Source organism: Numida meleagris, chromosome 1, assembly GCF_002078875.1.
Source record: "Numida meleagris isolate 19003 breed g44 Domestic line chromosome 1, NumMel1.0, whole genome shotgun sequence".
Taxonomy (NCBI): Eukaryota; Metazoa; Chordata; class Aves; order Galliformes; family Numididae; genus Numida; species Numida meleagris.
The window spans coordinates 27,138,169-27,158,170 of NC_034409.1; the positions used below are offsets into that span (position 1 = coordinate 27,138,169).

A 20,002-nucleotide genomic window follows, 5' to 3' on the forward strand; every position below is an offset into this window, starting at 1 on the left:
CGTGGCAGAACTGAATTTATTTATAAGTGATGAAATCTGCAGTTATCCTTGAATGCAAATAATATAGAAGCAAACATGGAAGTTGTTCCAAAGTCAACAAGGCCATGCAGGAATCACTTGAATAAAAATCACTATTTCGTGTGATCACTTACATCTGAAGTAAAACTAAGTCCCTAACCCTGTAATTTACAATGCACAGAGAATCTGAAACTACTGAAAATTGTTGACCATTCGCTGTTTATTGTAAATTATATGGGCTTAGTTTTCAAAATCTGTATTCACATCAAACAGAATCAAATATTCTTTTCTAACATTTTTCATTCAGGTAGCCTTCCTAATGTTCCTGTGACCATATCAGAATGTTATAATAGTCTGTATATTGTATGTGAAAACGTCTGAATACGTGAATAGAGCGACGCTGAATTTCATTCCAAAGTAGATCTATTCTCCAGGGACTTTCAGCTCTGGATGAGTGATGAAGTAATCATGAAGATCAGGAGACTGTGTGAAGAGGTGTCTTTCCTTTTCCTTCATTCCTGATTGATTTAGATACTTTAATATCATATTGTTCATTTTCTTAAGCTCTTCTATGTTCTTCCTTTCAGATATGAGTCTGCTTGATATTTGGTCCATCTTGTTTCTAGTTTGAACTTGGAAAGGAAAATATGTAACATTAAATTGTCAGTATTTAAGTTAAAAGCATCACTACCCTCTCTTGCATTACCACGTGAGATTGTAGGGAATTATGATGGGTGAGAATATTAAACAGGAAAACAAAAGCAGAATCCAATGGGAAAAAGTTAGGCATCTGATGGAGTAACCTGGAATTCTTTAAGTGTTTATTTTCAGTTTTGTTAACCGCAGTGCAGTATAATACAATCAAATACTCTGCCTCAGATAAATTTTACAGTCTTCAGGAATGTATCCATTCGTGTTCACAAGAAAATGTCTTATTAAATGGCTCCAAGTTGCTATTTCTGGGCACTACTCACCTATATTTTTCTAAAGGTACACTTACTAAAGCACAACAAAGACTACAGCCACATCATTTGATTTCCTAAAGCATTCGGGTTAAAGGAGAATTCTTGTAAATATTGGCATTGAAAGGCAATTTTCCTCTGGAACACCAGTATGCAGTACCCATTATATACACTTCTGGAGCTATTTTTATTTCATTCTTCTAAGGCTGACAAAATTTACCCATGGGTTTTGAAGCTGACGAAAGTTTAATTCTAGCTGTGCCAATGCAAAACAAGTCTATGCCTATGGATTTAAAGCATAATCTGAGACAAACACTAATAGTAGTTAGCTTCTAAAAGCACAGGTCTGTACCATTCCAAGCCCAAGTAAACTTCTTTAATCCCTCAAGTAACCTCTTCGCTATTAGCTATTCTACAGTTTTTCCACTTGAGGGGCACATTACTCATTTATCTACATTTATCTATTTATCTAATAGGCTTAGCAGCAGCCTATTAAATGTATCTGAAATTCAAATAGTAGATGTTTTAATTAGTGTTTTACAATCATGCCACTTAACGTTCTGTTTGTGTTCTCTACTTGTCTTACTTGTTGTCTCTTGAGAGCTTGTGAGCAAATTCAGTCAAGGTTTAGGATTTTCCTCTTAAGAAGGAAAAAGGATTTTGGTAAGTTCCAGTGAATTCCCTGCTATAGAGTAAAATAAATCTTAATTTCACATGGATTACAGTTCTTTCAAAATGGACTTGTGCATTAAAGTAACACATCTCATGGTCTGTCCAATACAATTAGTACAGAATACCCCAAGACGACAAAGGCTCCATAACGTAAGGCCACCTGTAGCTATGAGCTTAACAACATTAGCTGATCTATCTCAATAAGTCCAGCCCAAGCGGAATAGTAAACATGTCTACAGACTTGATGCTATGTGACAGTTTTGATATATCTTATCTGATTTTTTGTTTATTTGAGGTTTTCTTAGTTCCAAACACTTTCTCATCAGTTCTTAGCTTGCAACCTTCAGGTCTTTCTGAATAAAGGATAATATCTTCAAGGAGCCTGATTTAAGTGTTAGCCTTGGTGTAATTACAGTTTCAGTGAAAAGTCACCAATACTGAATTTCCTCTGGAAAGATACAGGAAGCTTACTCATTGCCATACAATTGTCTTAAAAATTTAATTGAATTTCCAGTCGACATTCTCAGGGACACACTTTCACTCTGTTGAGCTAATTCTTGACAGCTGCTCACAGAACCTTTGCACAAAGAACAAAGTTGTGCCTTGTAGCTCAGAGAGCAGAGGCCTGTGCTTCTATACCCAGGACCAAGACCACTGCTCATAACCAGCTAAAGACTTTGGTCATGCAGATGCAGCGGTAGGGTGTTATAAAGTAGCGTGACACCTTTCAGCAATGTCCTTCTCCATTTTCCCCACATTTGTAAGAATCAATGTTTGCTTTACTTACTTATTAAGAATATTACAAATGAAACGATTGCCAAACTGACAATCAAAGTAAGAATGAAGGCAATGAAGAAATAGCACTGGTTTCTTGTTGTACTCCCTGTCATGTTCTCTCCAGTACCACCGGTGCTTTCAATTTCCTCATCTGTAAAGAGATGACAAGTCATTTGGTGATAAAGTTTGTTCAGTTTCATTAGAATAAACATGATGAAATGCTTCTGGCTCCAGAATACATAAATTTGGCCAACAGTTGTTTTTTTCTTCAGATATTGCAGGAGAAGGGAAGAAACCAACTTTATGAGATAAGCTTGAATTTGAACGTATAGAAGTTAATGCATCTGTTATAACTGCTGGAACATGTAAATATATATATATATGTGGTTTTGAAATACGGGATTTTGTTGAAGTTGACCTGTTTTACAGTTCAGAGTTCCATAAGTTCAGTTTTACAGCTCAGTTTTACATGTACAAAGGTTACAGTGAAGTTTTCTGTGGGCCTTTTCAAAAGAGAAGAGAGAAAAATCCAGATTGAAAACATCAATACAGATTCATTCCACACATTTAACCCCTAGATTGGCTTCTCTTTCTGTTTGATGGTATAAGTATCCATGGATGACTAAATTCCCAACTTATGCACCTCAGTTTTTCTTGATGCTGGAGAGGATGGCTTTAGACTTTTCTTTCTATCTTTTTTTCTACCTTTCTTTCTTTCTTTCTGAAATGTGGCAATAAGCCCTAATGATAAGTGATGAAGTCAAGTGAAGACCATGAGAAAGTTCATGTGAATTTCATGAGATTTCATAGATTTCATGGCAGAAATCTCTGACAGTTTTGCAACTGAATCTGTAGTGATAAAGCTGAGGGAAGGATGCGTGTGCTGTAGTAGCACTTTACTAATGAACAAACCTGGGGCTGAGCGATTGGCTGAGCTAGCAGGAGATCTTTGGGAATATCTGTTTTCCTGTATTGCATTTAACATGCTCCTGCCTCAGGTAAGATTATTTTTTTTAATATTTGTTTAGAAGGGGTTATGTTTTTTCCCTTAGCATTAATAAGAAATGCATCCTATACTAAGCACCTGCACCTTGCTTTCTAATTAGAATATAAAGGAAGGGGACATCCTGCTACTCCTGTCTCTCAAGAACAGTAAGCTATCGACAGAGTTCTCAGAAATATTCCATGCTTGCTCTGCCTGATGAATGCTTCTTACTGGCACTGTACTGCCAGGCTACAGTGCTGCAAGGAATCACTGAGCACAGACTTTTGCCAAGCTGCAAAGAATGGAAAAACATTTTATCATTTAAAACACAAAGAAATTTTTGTATGGCTGCTCCCAAGGCAATCCAAAGGTGTTTACATTTTAAATGGCTTTTAACATGCTAATGTGCTTGATTGTGCCAGGTCATATTAAGCTACTGAATGAAAGGATTGCTGCGACTACTGCAATACTCTTGAAACATCATTTTTTAACTAAACTGGGCTTCTGCTATACTACTAAATAGATTGTTCATGAGAATGTAGTATTTGCTGAACTGAAAAGTACTCCACAGCTCTCATGGATTTTCTGGCAAGAAAACCAGAATTTTATGCTGCTGAATAAGGCAAATTCGTTTACGTATTTCACTGGTAGGATAAGATATCTACAGAATTTCCAAGCTTTAAAAAATGTTAAAGAACCAACAACTGTGTGTGTTAAAAAGAGCAGGCCTAGAAGAATACAAAGCACTTTACAAGTGGATGCATAAAATATGTATTAGGCTACCGTTATTTACTGTTGAAATGTAGGGAAGAGCATTCACATGACTGTTCAACAAAACTCTGTGTATTTACGTGGAAAGTAAAGAACACTGGCTTAACAAAACCAACAAAAGAAAGCAAGACAACCACTCTGCTGAGTGGAACACTGCAAAACCAGCTTATCCCATTATCTCATTTTGTTCTTGTAGAAATGAGAATATCAGGATAATCTACATACAAAAATGAAGTATATCTAATGTATTTGTGTTAAATCCAGAAACTGACAGCACTCCAGTTACTTGCATCACGAGTGGTCAGAGGGCTCTGAAACAGGAGTAATGGAAAGTTATTTAAACCTGGAAAGGTATATTACGTATATGAAGCTATTTAACTAGAAGGATGATTAACTTATGGCCATTTGAATTTCAGACATTTTTGTCATTCTATAACTTTTGTTCTGTCAAATTTGCCATTACAGTGAATAAAAACTGATCTCTGCTCTCTGGTGACAATAACAGAACCCAAGGGAATGGCATGCAGATGTGTCAGGGGTGGTGCAGCTTGGATGCCAGGAAAGGGTTCTTCATCAGAGGGTGGTGGGCCCTGGAACAGGCTCCCCAGGGCAGTGGTCATGGCACTGAGCTTCCTGGAGTTCAAGAAGCGTTTGAACAACGCTCTCAGACATATGGTCTGAGTTTGGGCTGATCCTATGTGGACCCAGGAGTTAGACTCGATGATCCTTAAGGATCCCTTCCAGCTGGGGATATTCTATGATTTTATGATTCTAAAGGCAGTAGAAGTGGGAGAGCACATGTCTGAAACTAAAGAGAATCTGGGAATCAAAATGCTTAAAAGCCTCACAAGATGCTTCAGGTTTGAGTCCTTAAGAGATGTGTCTTAGAAGAATAAACAGAAATTCACTGGCATTTCTATTGCCACAGGTGAATTTTAGTGCTTATGAAGAGTCACAATGCTATCTATGTAAGAGGTGTAGACTGTGCAGTACTAGAGAAATCATCTTGCCTGATGGACCCAAGTAGAAATGAGAGACAAATTCAGGCTTCACAGTGAGTCCTTAGTCAAATGTAGGGATTTCCTGGAACCTAACACCTGATGTAGTCAGCAGCAGTAGCTAAGCCATTAATCTGGTCTGTGTAAATTATGCCTTTTTTTTTTTCTTAAATTTTTCAGTGCAGAGTTTGACATAATATTCACCTATTGGGCTGTTGACGCCTGTGCAATACGATGTGGTTAGTGTTTTCAATTTGTTTTATAGCCTATTTGTGTGCAAAGAATAACCATAAAACATTGTCATACGTACCCGGTGGACGCTGGAATTCATCTGGGCAAACATTTAATTTGTTTAGGTTGTTTAAGGAATCAACTACATAAAGCTTTCTTTCTTCATCAGTATTGGGGAGGTTAATTTCCAAAGAAGTTTTCTCCATTGTATCTAGAAGAAATAATAATTAAAAAGTTAAGTTAAAAAGATGTAAACTGACTGGTAATAGTAGGTGTCCTGATCTGAGGAGCAGCTGTAACAACTCCTAAAATTTAGGGATTTGAAGGACCAGCACACTTGACGGCATGGGTAACCCAGTGTGCAGCATCTGTTGCTTATTCTTATAAAATTTCATTTCCGCATCACATTTGTGTACCTGTGAATACAAACATACATGCACATTTATGTATACATGTAGATATATACACATATAATTATACATATGTAAGCATATATGTATGCGTGCAGAGAGAATGTTTCACTAGTAATTATTTGAACATTAGATATTCAGTTGTATAACTTTTTTAGTTTGGTGGATACTTATTAAGATGAAGAGTGATGATACCTGACCACAGTGAAAGCCAAACCTTCACCAGCATCAACAGCAAGGATGTCACATAGATCCTGCGCTTTCAGCTATTCCATGATGAGACATGGCCAGAAAGCAGGTATGGATGTAGGAGGTAAGCAGCAAGAATACAGGTCTGCTTATGCACCTTGTAATGTCACCGTGAAGTTCTTATTTGTGAATAATGGGGAAAAGAAAATTCTGAATTAGTTGGACTTCACATAAATGTTAATTATGGACAAGTTAAAGTCTGATGACAATATCTTTTCTTCAGACCATTACTCCTTTCCTTAAGAAAAACACTGATTGAGGCCCAACAAGCAAGAGTGTCACTGCAGTCTGGGTGCATGAACTGCTTGAATGATTATATAAACAAACTCAGCTATGAAGACTGTATAGAAAGAGTAAGCAATACCTAAGTAGGCTCCTGTATGTGTTGAAGCGCACAGTTCTAGCCATAAGGAGATGCTGTTGCTCTAACAAGGCATCTTAGACCACACTGGTCACTGAAAACTCCCACTGCAGTTATTGAAGAAAAAATGTTTCTCCAGGAAATACTCCTCTTCTACTTAGAGAAGTCTTTCCAGACTTTAGAATTGCAGTCTAAAGATACCTTTCCTTGCTAATGAATGTAAAAGTGGAGCTTGCAGTGGTTAGTTCAGCCCATGAGTCAAACACATCTTACACACTGAGTATTTTATCAAATCCCCCAAGTTCAGTCTTACCTGCCAAACACAACATGGCACTTCATGAGATGTAAGCCTCACGCTGATGAAAGATGTTAAGCACCTACTGGTGATTTCTGAATCCTAGACAGGTTGAACAGCCCTCTTGACATGCCCCTCCTTCTGTCCCTCTCCAATAAATAAACAGTATGACAGGATTCCCAACTCAGCACTTCACTTGAAAATCTAACTAAAGTCTTTGAGGAATACAGGCATGAATGGTTACAGAAAACACCTTTCCCTTACCCTTACAAGAGAAGATTGCCACAGTTCCCTCAGATTTGAGCACCTAGCCAAGTAAATATGCCCTGAGTTTTAAGCAGTGAAGGTTAAGTGCTTAAATCACTCCTGACAATGGGAGTTCTAATAATGGAGATTGACAGGCCTACTTGTAGACTTTTACATTTCATAGAGCCTAAGAATAGCTTGCAGCTTATTTCTTCTCACTTCAGAATTGTCGAAACAGGCAAGAATAAGGTAGAAAATACAATGTAGCAGTGGTGAACTTTACCTAGCACCTGACTTCCTTGTGCAGGTAGCTTCAGGCAGAAGGTTGTGCGCACTGGAATGTCACGTGGTGTGAGATCACGCCTCGGCCAGCCCCACTGCCACCTGCACTATCACCACAGTCACCCCACAAGCACACTCGTGGCCAGCTGCAGCCCTACAGAGCCGTGCATTCCTACAACAGCACGCTCAAAGCTACCATCTCATGCACAAATGCTTCTGGTTATTTTTAGCTTCCTAAGAGCAGTTATTTCTCTGGGATATTCTGATTAGTACCTCCCTGCAGCTTCAGGGAAGACTCTTCTTAACAGCTTGAGCTGAAATAAATGTGAGTACCTTTCATGCATTACTATTAGTGGAATTACTCATTTCTAATTTCATTATTATTTAAAACCAACTGCCTCACTGTCCCTGTAACTGCAGTGAAGGAAACTCCTATAGTTTTTTTTTTTTTTTTTTCCCAGCGATATTTGAAGTAAATGTGAGAGGATACAACAGTGCCACTGGCCACAGGTACCAATCGGTTGTCCAGCAAACTAAGCTAAACGTTGGTTATTTTTTGCCAATCTTTCTTGCGCTTTAACCTTCTTTGAAGAACTTTTCCTCATTTGATTTCTAAATTTCTCCTTAGATTTTTGTAATAAAATTAGAACTTGGCGTGAAGACAATGAAAATTCTTAACAGGAAAAGAAAAAAAACAGTCTAAAAGAAATTAAAATGACAGGACAATGAAATGTTACTTACAACATAGCCACGTTCAGGTAACAGGAGACTGTGGAAGAACTCAGCCAGTGCCAATCCCCAGAACAAAACTTGTGCTGCCGTTCCCCTCCACTTTCAGCCCCATAGGAGCCTCTCAGCCCCTGCAGGACCCATGAAGGCAGTCATGAAACAGACTGTCCCTTTCGATCTATATTTAGCATTAATCTCAGCCAAGCACACTGACTTCACAATATTGAACTGTTTTAAAAAGAAACCAGCATATATACAGCTCTTTAATATATTACAATCATTATAATGCCCTATAATGGAAAAATAATTTGTCATTGATGATCAGTATTTCACTAAACCTTTGTGATTCCTTTTTAAAACTAGTTTGCTATGCAAAAACGTCATAGCAGTATTACTGTAGCTATGAGTAAGGAGTTTGCTATGCAGAAGTCATTTCTACAGTACTGCAGTCGTATGTACTTGAAAGGCATCGATTGGAAAAAAGTTACTTTCCTCCTTCACCACCTTACAAATTCAAGTGGGACCGTATTACCACATGGACAGATTTGTGCAGCACCCAGAAAATGAACTCTGAGCTGTTTGTGAGTACTGATAGTTGTTCTTTCACGGACAGATCTTTCGATCACTGTTTTTTCTGTTGCTAACATTGCAGAACATGATATTAGAGCACACCACTGACAGGCAGCTAACGCTAACAGGGAGCACAGGTCAAACAAATCCTTTCTCAAACAATTCTCGACTTCCGCAATATTGATCTACTTTAAACTGACTGTGAATATTCTTTTCTTTCAGGAAAGACCGTAAGGCGATACACCTACTGACTCAGTTTCCCTGCATAAGGTGACAATCTGTGCAGCTGCCCTAGCAGTAGCTGTGCCAATGATACAGACATAGCAAGCTTACTCCTTTTCTGCTTGGTCCCCCAGAAACCCTCCCTTCAAACGAGGACGTGCAAAAATAAATAAATAAATCCCACTTCCATCCCTGAAAGATTCCTGACACCATCCTAATTGTAAGACAAAGACCCAACCCTCTCCTTTTCTAAGCTTGACAAGGTCTAAAACCACACCAGATCTCAATCAGGCAGCAAAACCACCCCCCTCCTCCCCTCTAACAGCCTTGGAAGCCATCCCAGTGTCTGCAGCTGGCACCTCCAGCATTCTGGGGAAAAGGGGAACCACGTGCCTGGCCATCTGCACAGAGGTGCTGCAGAAGATACTTTGCAAAACTCCAGAACCACAGGAAGCTCTCAGAAGTGCTGCTCTATGCTGGTGAAGTACACCAAAGGTGACCACTCACAGCCAGAGACAAGCAGGCTCGTGGGAACAAACTAGTTCAAGAAGAGAAGCAGAGCACTAGGCCAGGCAAACACAAGCAGTCAACCTCATCTAGTGCAGAGATCAGGTTGAAGCAAGCACGTGTATTTGCAGATCTTCTGGTGGAGAAGCTCGGGCTGAGGTTTAGGGTCTTCGCATATTTGCATAAACTCCCCCCCATGTCCCCACACAATTCTGTTACTGGCACATTTCTGTCCTCTGGAGAGGGAAACTGGAGATAGGGGGTGGTAGAACTCAATCTGGAACAGGGCATTTAGAATGACTCCTGTCACGCAAGAGATATTTTGCAGCACCAAAACTAGGAAATGTCTAACCTGTAATCTGCACATTTCTGACCATTACTAAACTGATGGGAAAAAAAAAAGCCAATGGCAGGCTGCTATGCAGATGATATACAAGACACAGCTTCCCAACAAAGCAGAGTAGCTTCAGGTAACATCTGCTGGAGTTAAGACTAACTTATCCACCTTTTGCAACAGGCAAGCAACAGTAGTTTTGCATGAAATAAACCCCTCTCTTTCAATGCTTAGGTTGTGCTAGCACTGCAACTTCTCATCAGAGTAGTAATCACGTTAAGACAAAGAACGCAATGAGAAACATCTTTATTCCAAAAATTAAACACCTGATTTCAAAACATATGAATCTTTATTTTACATCGAGGCAAGTATCTTATTTACTACTTCCTTGTTTGTAAGTGAAAGGAATTCAGTTTCATAGTCCCCTTCACATAAACTATATAGAAATTTCTTTGTTCATCTGCCACTTAAAGTTTTAAAAGGTACTAAAATCATTTCACATGAACAAGTTAATCCTTCCCTATTAACACAATCTTACCAAAAGGCTTGGTCAATGAAGTCATTTAGTTTACCTCACTGTGAAGTAATCAAATCTGACACATGGCAGCTGATTACATGTATGCACCCCATTTAACAGTTGAGTTACAATATGTTCAGGTTTGGATTAAGTTGCACCTAATCCAAGTGTTACAATGTACCCTGCACCCAGTCTTACATCAATCTATATACAGTGTATATGCAACTAAGCAACATGCATTGTATTTACAGATTTTGTACAATACTCCTGTGCACAAGTGCAAGCTGTGACTATGAAATAAAAAAAGTCATTCAAAGGTTACAAATTTATTTTAATTATCAAAGACTTAAAATTAAACTCCACAGAGATCTAGAAAAATTCCCCCACGTCCGCTCTTTTGTCACGGCATTTACTTCTAGCTTTTGTCCGAGCCTTGAATGCTGCAGAGTTATATAAGTGCTACAAAATAAAAAGAGAAGATAATCACACAGATGTTTAAAAGGTTTATGTTCCTTAAGAGATTTTTTATGCTAAGAACCAACTGAAGCTGATTCGTTTTAATATGTCAACATTTAAAGGGAACTTATAAGAAGGGTTAGAAGCAATTCTCAGTCAGTCACTCTTGAGCATTATACAGACACAATGTACATCCAGTACACCCTGCAGATTAAAACTCAGTAGCACCATTCTGCATTGTTTGTACATGTATGTATGCGTACATGTTTGTACAACCAACAGAACAAAGGCATCCATCCTCCTAGTACCTGTTCGGCACTAGAAAGTTCCAGAAACTGTCTCTATAAAGGCTCAGTTTATATTATTTCCTGGACATCCCCACCCAAAAACCTAGTGCTTTCATAATAGCTCATGCATCGCGTGTATGGAGCATAAATCAGACAATGAATCAGCAAACAAATCAATCCTTAGTTTCACACTTGGGAGACCAGCAGAAGAAGGTGCCAATGTAAAAGCTAAAATAAGAGCTCAAAGACACATACAAGCAAGATTTAGTTTCATTCAGGACAATATGGGGCTTGGTTTCAAGGTACAAGCTTAAAGTTTACCTCTTCTAAAGTCTATGATTTGTACATTGTTTAATTCAGGAGAACTAGCGCGTTACGTAAATACGTGAAGGTGCAATAACCTACCCTTTCAAATCGGGATATCTTCATTGTCTTAAGAGCTGCAGCATCTAGCATTACAGGTGGACCAAGCTCAAACACATTCCGGAGAAAGTCATTTGACTAAATAAGAAAAAACATATCACATAGCAAGTTTCCCTTCCAATGAACATGAAAGAGAGCTATTAATAAATATCAGTATCCCAGTAAGAAATCTCTTGCAATTAAGCCAGGGAACAGTTCCTCCTCATATCAGAATGAGGCCAAGAACTAAAACTGTCCTCCTGGGAAAATGCACAACCACCCTCACAGATTTTCATTTGTCCCAGCAAGTAAGATACTGTTCTGCTACATCCTGTACACAAGATTAAGTAGCTGGACACAGATCTGTACATTTCACAGCGCACTCATTTGTTCCATCTGCTTGTAGTAGTTATATTTGAAAATTTAGGAAATTCATTACATGCCTGCACTTCCCCTAGTTAGAAATGGAAACTGACACTGCTTCGTAGCAGCCACCTCACTACACTGTTCTACTGAAACAGGATGCAGGAGAAGAATATTAAAATACATCTTGATACAAGATACCGGCAGGCAGGCATGGCCTGTACTTTGCCAAATTGAAATAAACAGTGAAGTGTTTCAAAACAAAGTGTTTTTCATTAATTTTTATAACTACTGCCTTCTAAAAATGGTAACACAAAAGACAAATGCAACTAGTTCCACCCATGATTTTGTGTCTGTTTCAATTACCCAGCAGAGAAGAGACAATCCCTAGTAAGCAACAGTCTGAGCATGTATCAAACAGCAGCTCACCTGCAGATGATATTGCATCCCTGACCCCAGAATCTCCTTAAAGGTATCGTAAGTTTGCTTTTTAACCCAGCAGTCAATATACATGCGCTCAGGTCCAAATTTAACTGTCTCTGTAGGAAAGTCTCGCTCCTGTCCAAAATGAGAGGAAAAAAGCACTTATGACTTCAATTTGCATATTCTGTCTTATCCATTCATAAGCCAATGCATACCTAAAGTTAAATCTCATCTGAGACTTGAAGTTAACATTTTTCAAGTCAGAAAGCTTTTAAATACGTAACTGACTTTCATCTTGAAACTGACTTCAAGAATTGGACTCATCTCCAGAAAAACCAGTTCTGAGCAGGAGTCACCTCTCGCTCCACGTGTCTAATTTACATCCCACCTTGAAGAAAGCTACAATGGTGACAGTGGGACGTAAGAGCTGCCAGTAAGTGACTCAGATTCTTTTGCAGGTAGTCTCAAAGGTGAATTCAAATCACTTCAAAGCCTTCTCCTTGGCTTATGCAATGCACAAAAATTAGGACACCAACACCCCCTTCCTATCCATACACAATCTTTTCTTCGGCTCTTGACAGAGAAACGCATCTCACCACTACACTGCTTTTTGTTCATTATGCACATACCAATTCATTAAGAGATTCTACAGTATTTTACAATAAACCTTGTTGCATAATTCGGGGTGCTAACCTGAACGTACTGCAAAGTTTGTATTAAAAAAAAATTTGTTGTATAAATAAAAGGAATTTAAATTTATAATATGATGCTTAGCCTCTTAACCAGGAAAAAGTGAAAACCCTCTTCAACATGAAAGTCAATTTCAGAAAGCAAAATCTCACTGATACATTCCTAAAAGCAGTTCTGTTTAACATAAACTAGCAGAATAATCTGAAATCATATTTAAAATAATTTTCTGTCCCACTCACAGAAATTCTATTTTATCATAGAAGCATTTTGATTCAAGTGTACACTACATAGTTACCATCAAGACACTCAAGTAAGACAGAATTACCTCAACAGCTCGCAGAACGTCTCTGAACACAGATCGCTGCTTTCTTTTATCTACTTTGGCTCTGTGCTTATTTCCGTCAGTAGCTAAAGCTCGTAGTTTCTCTGTTAGAAGTTCCATATCTTCATAAAAGAAATCCTATTTTCCCCACACACACAAAAAAAAGCACACAAAAAAATAAGAAAACATTTTCAGTTTCTGGCCTCAATATCAGTCCCCACAAGAGACTGGTCTTTCCAAACCCTGGGCATGGAGACCTCCACAGACTGATGCTTCGTTATTTAAAGAGACAGGGATGTCACTAACTTCCTTCAAACCAGTAAGAATGGGCTCACCAGTTTAGCCAACTGGAAACTATCAACTCTGTGCTGGTATTAGAGCTCCTTGAAACAGTACAGCTCCTTCACTGTGTATAAATATATATCTATATGTATACCTGTCAAGCTGTTCTGCTCCACAATCCCAAGGGCCTCAAACTGCCTAACTGATCTGCTGAACCTGGCTGGCAGTCCTGCTGATAAGCTGGCTGGCACTTTCAGGTCATTAGGACAGAATTCATGCCTCTGGAGATGGATCATGAGATGCTATTGGACTGACGTTAAGGAAAATGCAGTCATAAATATCGTACACAGTAAAAAAACGTAAAAATTGTTAGGAATTTTTTTTTAAATGCATCACTTCAGCATATTTTCTCCCCTCTATTAACTAGTTCAGTGTAGTTTAGCTGGATGAATAAGCCACTTATGTAAAAACGAGCATCTCATCTAAACATGCCAACTGACTTGGCTCAATCTACTGCTTGCTTTTTGAAGTAAACTCATCAATAGTAAAATACTTTTAATTTGCCTGGTTTTTAAGGATCAAAAGAAAATTACTTGCAGTGATTAAGGGAGCTTTTCCTCAATGAAACAGAACAGGATTTGAAAAAAATACTGACTTATTAAGTTATTTGCGGTCACCTTGACCAAGTAAAGGATCAACTTCTGGTCTCACTTTTTCTTTCTATAGCTGAGACTCAACTCCCTACTGCTTGAAATTATACAGGAATATCAGCACATCCTTTCAGATTTTGCAGCGTCAAGTGTGTTGTATATCCTTACTCAAAACGTTCCTTCTTAATTTGCAAAATGACTACAACAGAGAAGAGTGCTGTGTGTTATATAACACCAGCTATTCTTCTTCTCAAGGATACCAAAAATATAACACTAAAAGTAAACACTGGTTTTACTCAAGGATGGATTTTCAGCTGAGAGCAGAATTGTGCAGGAGTCATTAGAACTCATTTCCAAACTGCAAACATCTAATGAATGTTCCCACTATAGCAAATAGTGGTTTATATTGAAAAAAATAAAAATTTAATTCCAGGGATATTTTTTCCCTTTTATAAAGCTGGTATTGGATTTAGATGCTAAAGCTTACATATTGCATTTCTCATTAATCTTAACCACTATTTGGTATTATTTTAATCTAGCCCTGTTGTGCACCAATGAAGTACGTGTAAAAATTACAGTTGACTTGTGGTAAAATCTTGCTATATATCCCATTATATTGGGGTCATCCTGCTACCTAGAACACACCAAGGGAATTATATAATGCTTGCTGATACCAGAGATACTACAGAACACAGGTTAAAACATTTGTCGTCATCGCTCCAATGCAATCGAAGTGCAAACCAATACTTACAGCATCTGTTTCGCGTGCCAGCTCAAACAGAAGAGCTAGTGTTTCTCCAGCAGCTATTCTCATGTTGACATCATCACAAGACAGCATACTTGGAAGTTTATGCAAGTGCCTAAGGAATAAGTCACATTTCATTAACATGTTGACATTGCTTCACTGCATATAAAAAAAGATAATTACAAATGTAGTTTTCCAGAAAGATGCTCACATTTCAATTTTCTTCTTCACTTCATTCATTGGACAAATGGTCAACAACAGTGTCCATGCTAAGAGTGCACTGATGTGAAGAACAGTGCTGGGTGTACTTGATACACCGTTAGTGTCTCTGTCTCGCGGATAAGCTTTTGTGAAGACGCTTTCCAGGCATTCCATAGTAGAGTACAGTTCCTGAAGAGAAGAAAAAAGAATACGGAAGTTGCTGAAGACTTGCACATTCTCATATTGGCAATTTTAGAAAAGAAATACTACTTATCCTCACCGTAATATCATCAGTGACAATGAAACAGCAGATCCCTAAACAGGTTGCACACTAGGCAAAAGAAAAACACAAACAACTGTCAGTATTTAATGGTGATGTAACTGTTGACAAAATGTTTACATCTGACATTTGGAACTTAGCATAATAGAAGTCTTTATTACTCCAGCTGTTAAGGTATTAAACTCAACTGTTTAACCCAGCTACCTCACAACAGTTAGACCTTAAGTTCCTCTCTTCTCTCAGGATAACTTCACAACCCACGCCACTCAAGCATTCACTTACAAGATACAAAGCCCTTCCAAAACAGTGTACATAGCACTCCTTTCACCCAATTGTATTAAATCCCACTGGAATCCACTGGCAAAAATTATACAGATGAGTAGTAATAGGCATACAATATTTATTCACAGCTGTGGGAAATCTTTCTGCCTCTGTCCCCACTCTTACAGTGAAATGGTGTGAAAACACTTCTACAGCCTATCCTGGAGCTGTCCAGCTTTTAATGCAAGGACCAACAAGTTCCCTCCCTACTCCCTATATTCTTCTTCTCACAAGAAAAAAGATTTTTTTTTCAAAAGCAACATTTGCACTAACCACACAACATCCTGCATTATACTTAAAGAAGTTAAATGCTAGAAACAAGCTTTAGTAACTTTGGTTTGTAGAAGCAACTGCTACTGAACTAATACTACTTCACTTTTCCTGCCAGCAGTACCTATTTTAATGCAGCCACAGTACACTAGAAAAAGTAATAATAAAGACAATGGTGAGTTAGAGAAATTAATTCAAACTAATTGCAAGAGGTTACTGGCAAGAGCTTTAGACTACCTTCAGTTAGTACCCTGGGTATAATACTGATTTACAGTCAAGGTATTCGGGTGAAAAAAGAAATACCAGAAGTATTTTGTGTATAAAGTATGTCATTTTAGACCTACTCTTTATTATTTCTTCATATGCATTTCCATAAATATTCCTCTACTGTTAAAATAAAAATATCAGAACTGTAGTAACAAGACTGCAGTATTATGAGTTGAGACACCTGAGAAACTACTAGATGGAACAGCTCTTGCTCAAAGTTCCCAGGTTGAAGGAGAATGACGTTCAACCTTCAGGTGGAGCTTTTTAACACAGTGAAAACTGCTACGCATCACTCAGAACTTAAGTCAACATTAAGTGTTTACACTAGTGTAGTAACCTTTAGTTCTGGATTACACAATAGTGACATGGTCTAAATCTGCCCTCTGTCCCTGACGGGCAAGCAAAACATTTGAACTTTTTAAAGACTTACAGCCTGCCTGGCTTGGACACTAGCTGTTCCATCAGAGACAATCTTCTTCAGAACCGGACCAAGGGTCTTAAAAATCTCTTCACTTTCAATTCCCGACCCCATCTGCACGCACAGAAGACATGCCAGTCCAGCAGCTGCACACAGTTCCTCACTCTTACCTAGGCATTAAAATACTAAGATGAGTGATCTCCTTGTGCACTCCTCCCTTCCATAAAAGATAGATATTAGCTTGAAAATCTTTAAGTAGAAATTCAGAAACCCATAGACAGTATTATTTCAGTTAATTTTCTAGGTCAGTTAAAATAGAACATCTAAAAAAAGTTAACAGAACTAAAATTAAGTGCGCTATAGAGTACTAGATAAGCCTTACAGATAACTTCTTTAAAACACAAGCATTTCCATCGATGTTGCTCCTTTCTAATAGTAATCACATTAATTACCTTTCTTTATGCAGCGTTCAATGCTATCAGTTAGTGTCATTCTCCTTTCCATTATAAATTCGTATAATATTTTAGAAGAAAAAGCACTTTTCAGACTTTCAAGAGCTGCTTGTCTTGTTTTGGCACTGTTGGAAGAAAAAAATATCTCCTTTGAAATCAACACCAGTTAAAGCTCAGCCTTTGATTTTACGGTAGTCTCCATTTGCATGGTCCCCACTGAAGAGCAATCCACAGTCTGCTAACAATACTGTTAAGCACGAAGCATTACAAATTACCCCCTTCCCTCAAGGAAAGAAAAATTTGGGTTGGAAATGCAGTTCACAACAGTACACCAGGCTACTTCAAGCTACTAGGAAAGGAAAATTTTATTCTCACTTATCTAAGCACTCAGAGGGAGAAAGTTCTCTTCAGATTCCTAACGAAATGCAAATCATTCCCAGCATGAATCAATCATAATTTCAATAATCATGTAAACAAGTTCCCCTATTCTATCAGCCAGCAATGTATGAATTCATCTCTTCAAAGCATACCATACCTTTTGTCCAATGTAAGATCAATGAATCCCTTCAATTTGTATTCTAAGTCTTCTTGAGTGGCTTCTTCATCAACTTCAGGCCCTAAGCCATAACAAATAGTTTAGTCCTACTAATATACATTAACAGACAGTCATATCTACCACTAAATACTAAAGTATCAAGAAGTATTAATGAGAAAGTAGTTCACAACAGACAATAGCAACAGAATTTTTCAGCATTACAACTACATCCAATAGCCCTTGTAGAAATACCTTTATGAAAACTGACCTGTTGATACATGCATGCTGTTTCTATACCAGTTTGTTACATGTGCTAAGAATGAACGTAGGAGCTAATCAGGTCTTACATAAGCTTTGTACAACTAAAAAACCATTACCCAACCAAGTCAGCAGTGAATTTTCATTCTGTCCACTCTATCTACCCCTGGAGTACAGTGCAACATTCACTTTTGAAGCACTGAGCTCACCAACAGCCTGTCTTCCTGGCATTGCCTCAGATATTTCCACAACAGTGGCTCAGGTAGGATGCATACAAGGCTCCCAGCCTCATCCCACTGTAGCAGCAGCAGGCCTTCCAGCCCCCCCCCTTCTCCCCCCCCCAACAAAGTGACATTAGCAAGAGCCCAATGCCCAGGAAGAAGAGGTGGTAGATGAGACAAGTCACTGTTTCCATAGAGGAAGAGTCTCTTACGGTCCAAATTTTGTTCTAAACAGCTTACAGTGCAATTCACTCCATCTCAAACTCTTCTGCACCCCCTACCACCTCAACTATATCACAAAAATTCAATGTCTTGTAATCCACCTTGGAATTGTGGGTTTTTTTCCTCCAAAAATTGTCACTTATAATTCCAACAGAAAGAAGCCTAACAGGAGGCTCATGAAATATGGAGCATATTGTTAACTCCCTCCACTTGGTGAACAATCACACAGTGTTTAACAGAATGTCATTATATTGCTACTGCTACTTACAGTCTAGTATTTACACTAGAGGAATAGACAAAAATTAAAGAATGTACCATCCTCAGTGAAGCTAGCGGGATCACTGAAGCCACTGCAGTGGCTCATAGTTTCAATTGAAGCATCTTCATCACTAAAAGGCTGCACATTTCTGGGCTGACCACCTTAAAGAGAGAAATACAACAGACTGGTTATTTTCACATGGAAAAAGATCTGAATACTAGAAGCAGAGTCCCTTAACACATCTACATACATAAAGCACATCCCTCCGCCTGCTAACTCCTTTACTCTCACCTTTCCTAAAGACTTGTTTGGCTTTGTTCTAGAAAAACCACTTGTAATTGGTAAAGAACTCATCTAGTTTTCAAAGTATTGGTAGAATCCCTAACTCGGTATTTAGAATCTTCCTACAATCAAGGTCAAGTTTATACAACTTCCTGTGACTGTGTTTTAAAAATAGCATTTTACTATGTGTTAGAACCAGCTACCTAAAATAGCTTGTTCTAAAATCTTTTCCAGTTCTGAGGGACTTCAAGCAGATCTAAGATATACATGCAGGCAAACATACATTACCCAGTTCACTGCTGGATTTACTGGATTAAGTGCAGTATGTGCATCAGCAGCTACACTTGACCCTATGCTCCAATCGACCCTTCCAGCTGTTAAGATTCTAAGCAGAGCTGTAGTTTTTGTTCACTTTTAATACTGATAAGCTAGAACATCAGAAGATCCAACAGGAGGGAATCCTTACAATAAGGTCTCCTTTTAGTAACTTCAGTCTTTTCAAAGAAAGCAATGTTATTTTGCCAGAAGCTGATCTCTGAAGTTTTCCATTCATGCAGCCTATTTCTAGAGCAGGAAGAGTTGGGGTTTGAACCGATAACATACTTTTATCCTAGCTCTCAGTGCCTACCGTACTTGATGAACAATATAATAGTTTTACCAGTATTTCTTCAACAACTCTGACGCCTTGCACAGAATTCAGAATTCTAATCTTCCACTTAAATTTGGATCCATTACATGGCAAAAAATTACATCAGAAGCCAATGCACAATGCTTGCCTGTGTCAGGCAGGCTCCTTCAGCAGGAGAAGAGGCAAGAACCGCCGCCAGCCGTCCACAAGCTGGGATAAGGGCAGCTGTAAAGGACCCAGCGAACCGTCTACTTCATCTTACTCAGACAGACGCTATGGGAGCCCGAAGTGAGCTTTCTCACCACCCAGCAAAGCCCCCACGCTCTCCAGACACCAACACCTCGTCCACCTTCTCTTTTCCGCACAAACCCTGATCCGTACGAAGATTGTTCTGGAACCCTCCTTTAGATAAGAGGCCTCAAGCGCACAGGCAGCGCCGTGCAGCCGCGCCAGCCGCCGCAGACACCGGGACTGACAACAGCAGCCGCCCTCCCCCCGCAGAGAGCCCGTACTGCCGGCGGCACAGAACCCGGACACAGCCGTGCGTGCTCGGGACGCACCGCAGCGCAGTCACCGCGGCCCTCGCGGGCCCCCAGCGGCGCCGGGCGGTGCCACTCGCGGGGCGCTGCCGG

At 39.0% G+C, this 20,002-nt stretch overlaps 2 protein-coding genes and 1 long non-coding RNA gene across 5 annotated transcripts; 1 reads left to right on the top strand and 2 right to left on the bottom strand.

Moving 5' to 3' along the window:
• Window positions 219–8,782, bottom strand: LSMEM1 (leucine rich single-pass membrane protein 1). 3 transcript variants are annotated; one of them, XM_021384916.1, is made up of 4 exons: window positions 7,999–8,782; window positions 5,494–5,625; window positions 2,440–2,580; window positions 219–650 (listed from the first exon to the last, which is right to left on the bottom strand). In XM_021384916.1, the coding sequence occupies exons 2-4, from the start codon at window positions 5,618–5,620 to the stop codon at window positions 442–444; spliced, it is 477 nt and encodes a 158-aa protein (XP_021240591.1). In that variant the 5' UTR covers window positions 5,621–5,625; window positions 7,999–8,782; the 3' UTR covers window positions 219–441. The 3 variants fall into 3 exon arrangements, with proteins under 3 accessions (XP_021240591.1, XP_021240589.1, XP_021240590.1); XM_021384914.1 differs by lacking the exon at window positions 7,999–8,782 and adding an exon at window positions 6,748–7,527; XM_021384915.1 differs by lacking the exon at window positions 7,999–8,782 and adding an exon at window positions 7,259–7,526.
• LOC110392645 lies at window positions 7,446–8,857 on the top strand. Its single transcript, XR_002434530.1, has 3 exons — window positions 7,446–7,582; window positions 7,719–7,767; window positions 8,779–8,857. It is a non-coding gene; the product is annotated as an uncharacterized LOC110392645 (long non-coding RNA).
• IFRD1 (interferon related developmental regulator 1) lies at window positions 9,911–18,621 on the bottom strand. Its single transcript, XM_021384913.1, has 11 exons — window positions 18,517–18,621; window positions 17,501–17,582; window positions 16,966–17,090; window positions 16,526–16,683; window positions 15,238–15,288; window positions 14,968–15,146; window positions 14,763–14,871; window positions 13,083–13,217; window positions 12,074–12,202; window positions 11,285–11,380; window positions 9,911–10,595 (listed from the first exon to the last, which is right to left on the bottom strand). Exons 1-11 carry the CDS (start codon window positions 18,563–18,565, stop codon window positions 10,506–10,508), a joined length of 1,203 nt encoding a protein of 400 aa, XP_021240588.1. The 5' UTR covers window positions 18,566–18,621; the 3' UTR covers window positions 9,911–10,505.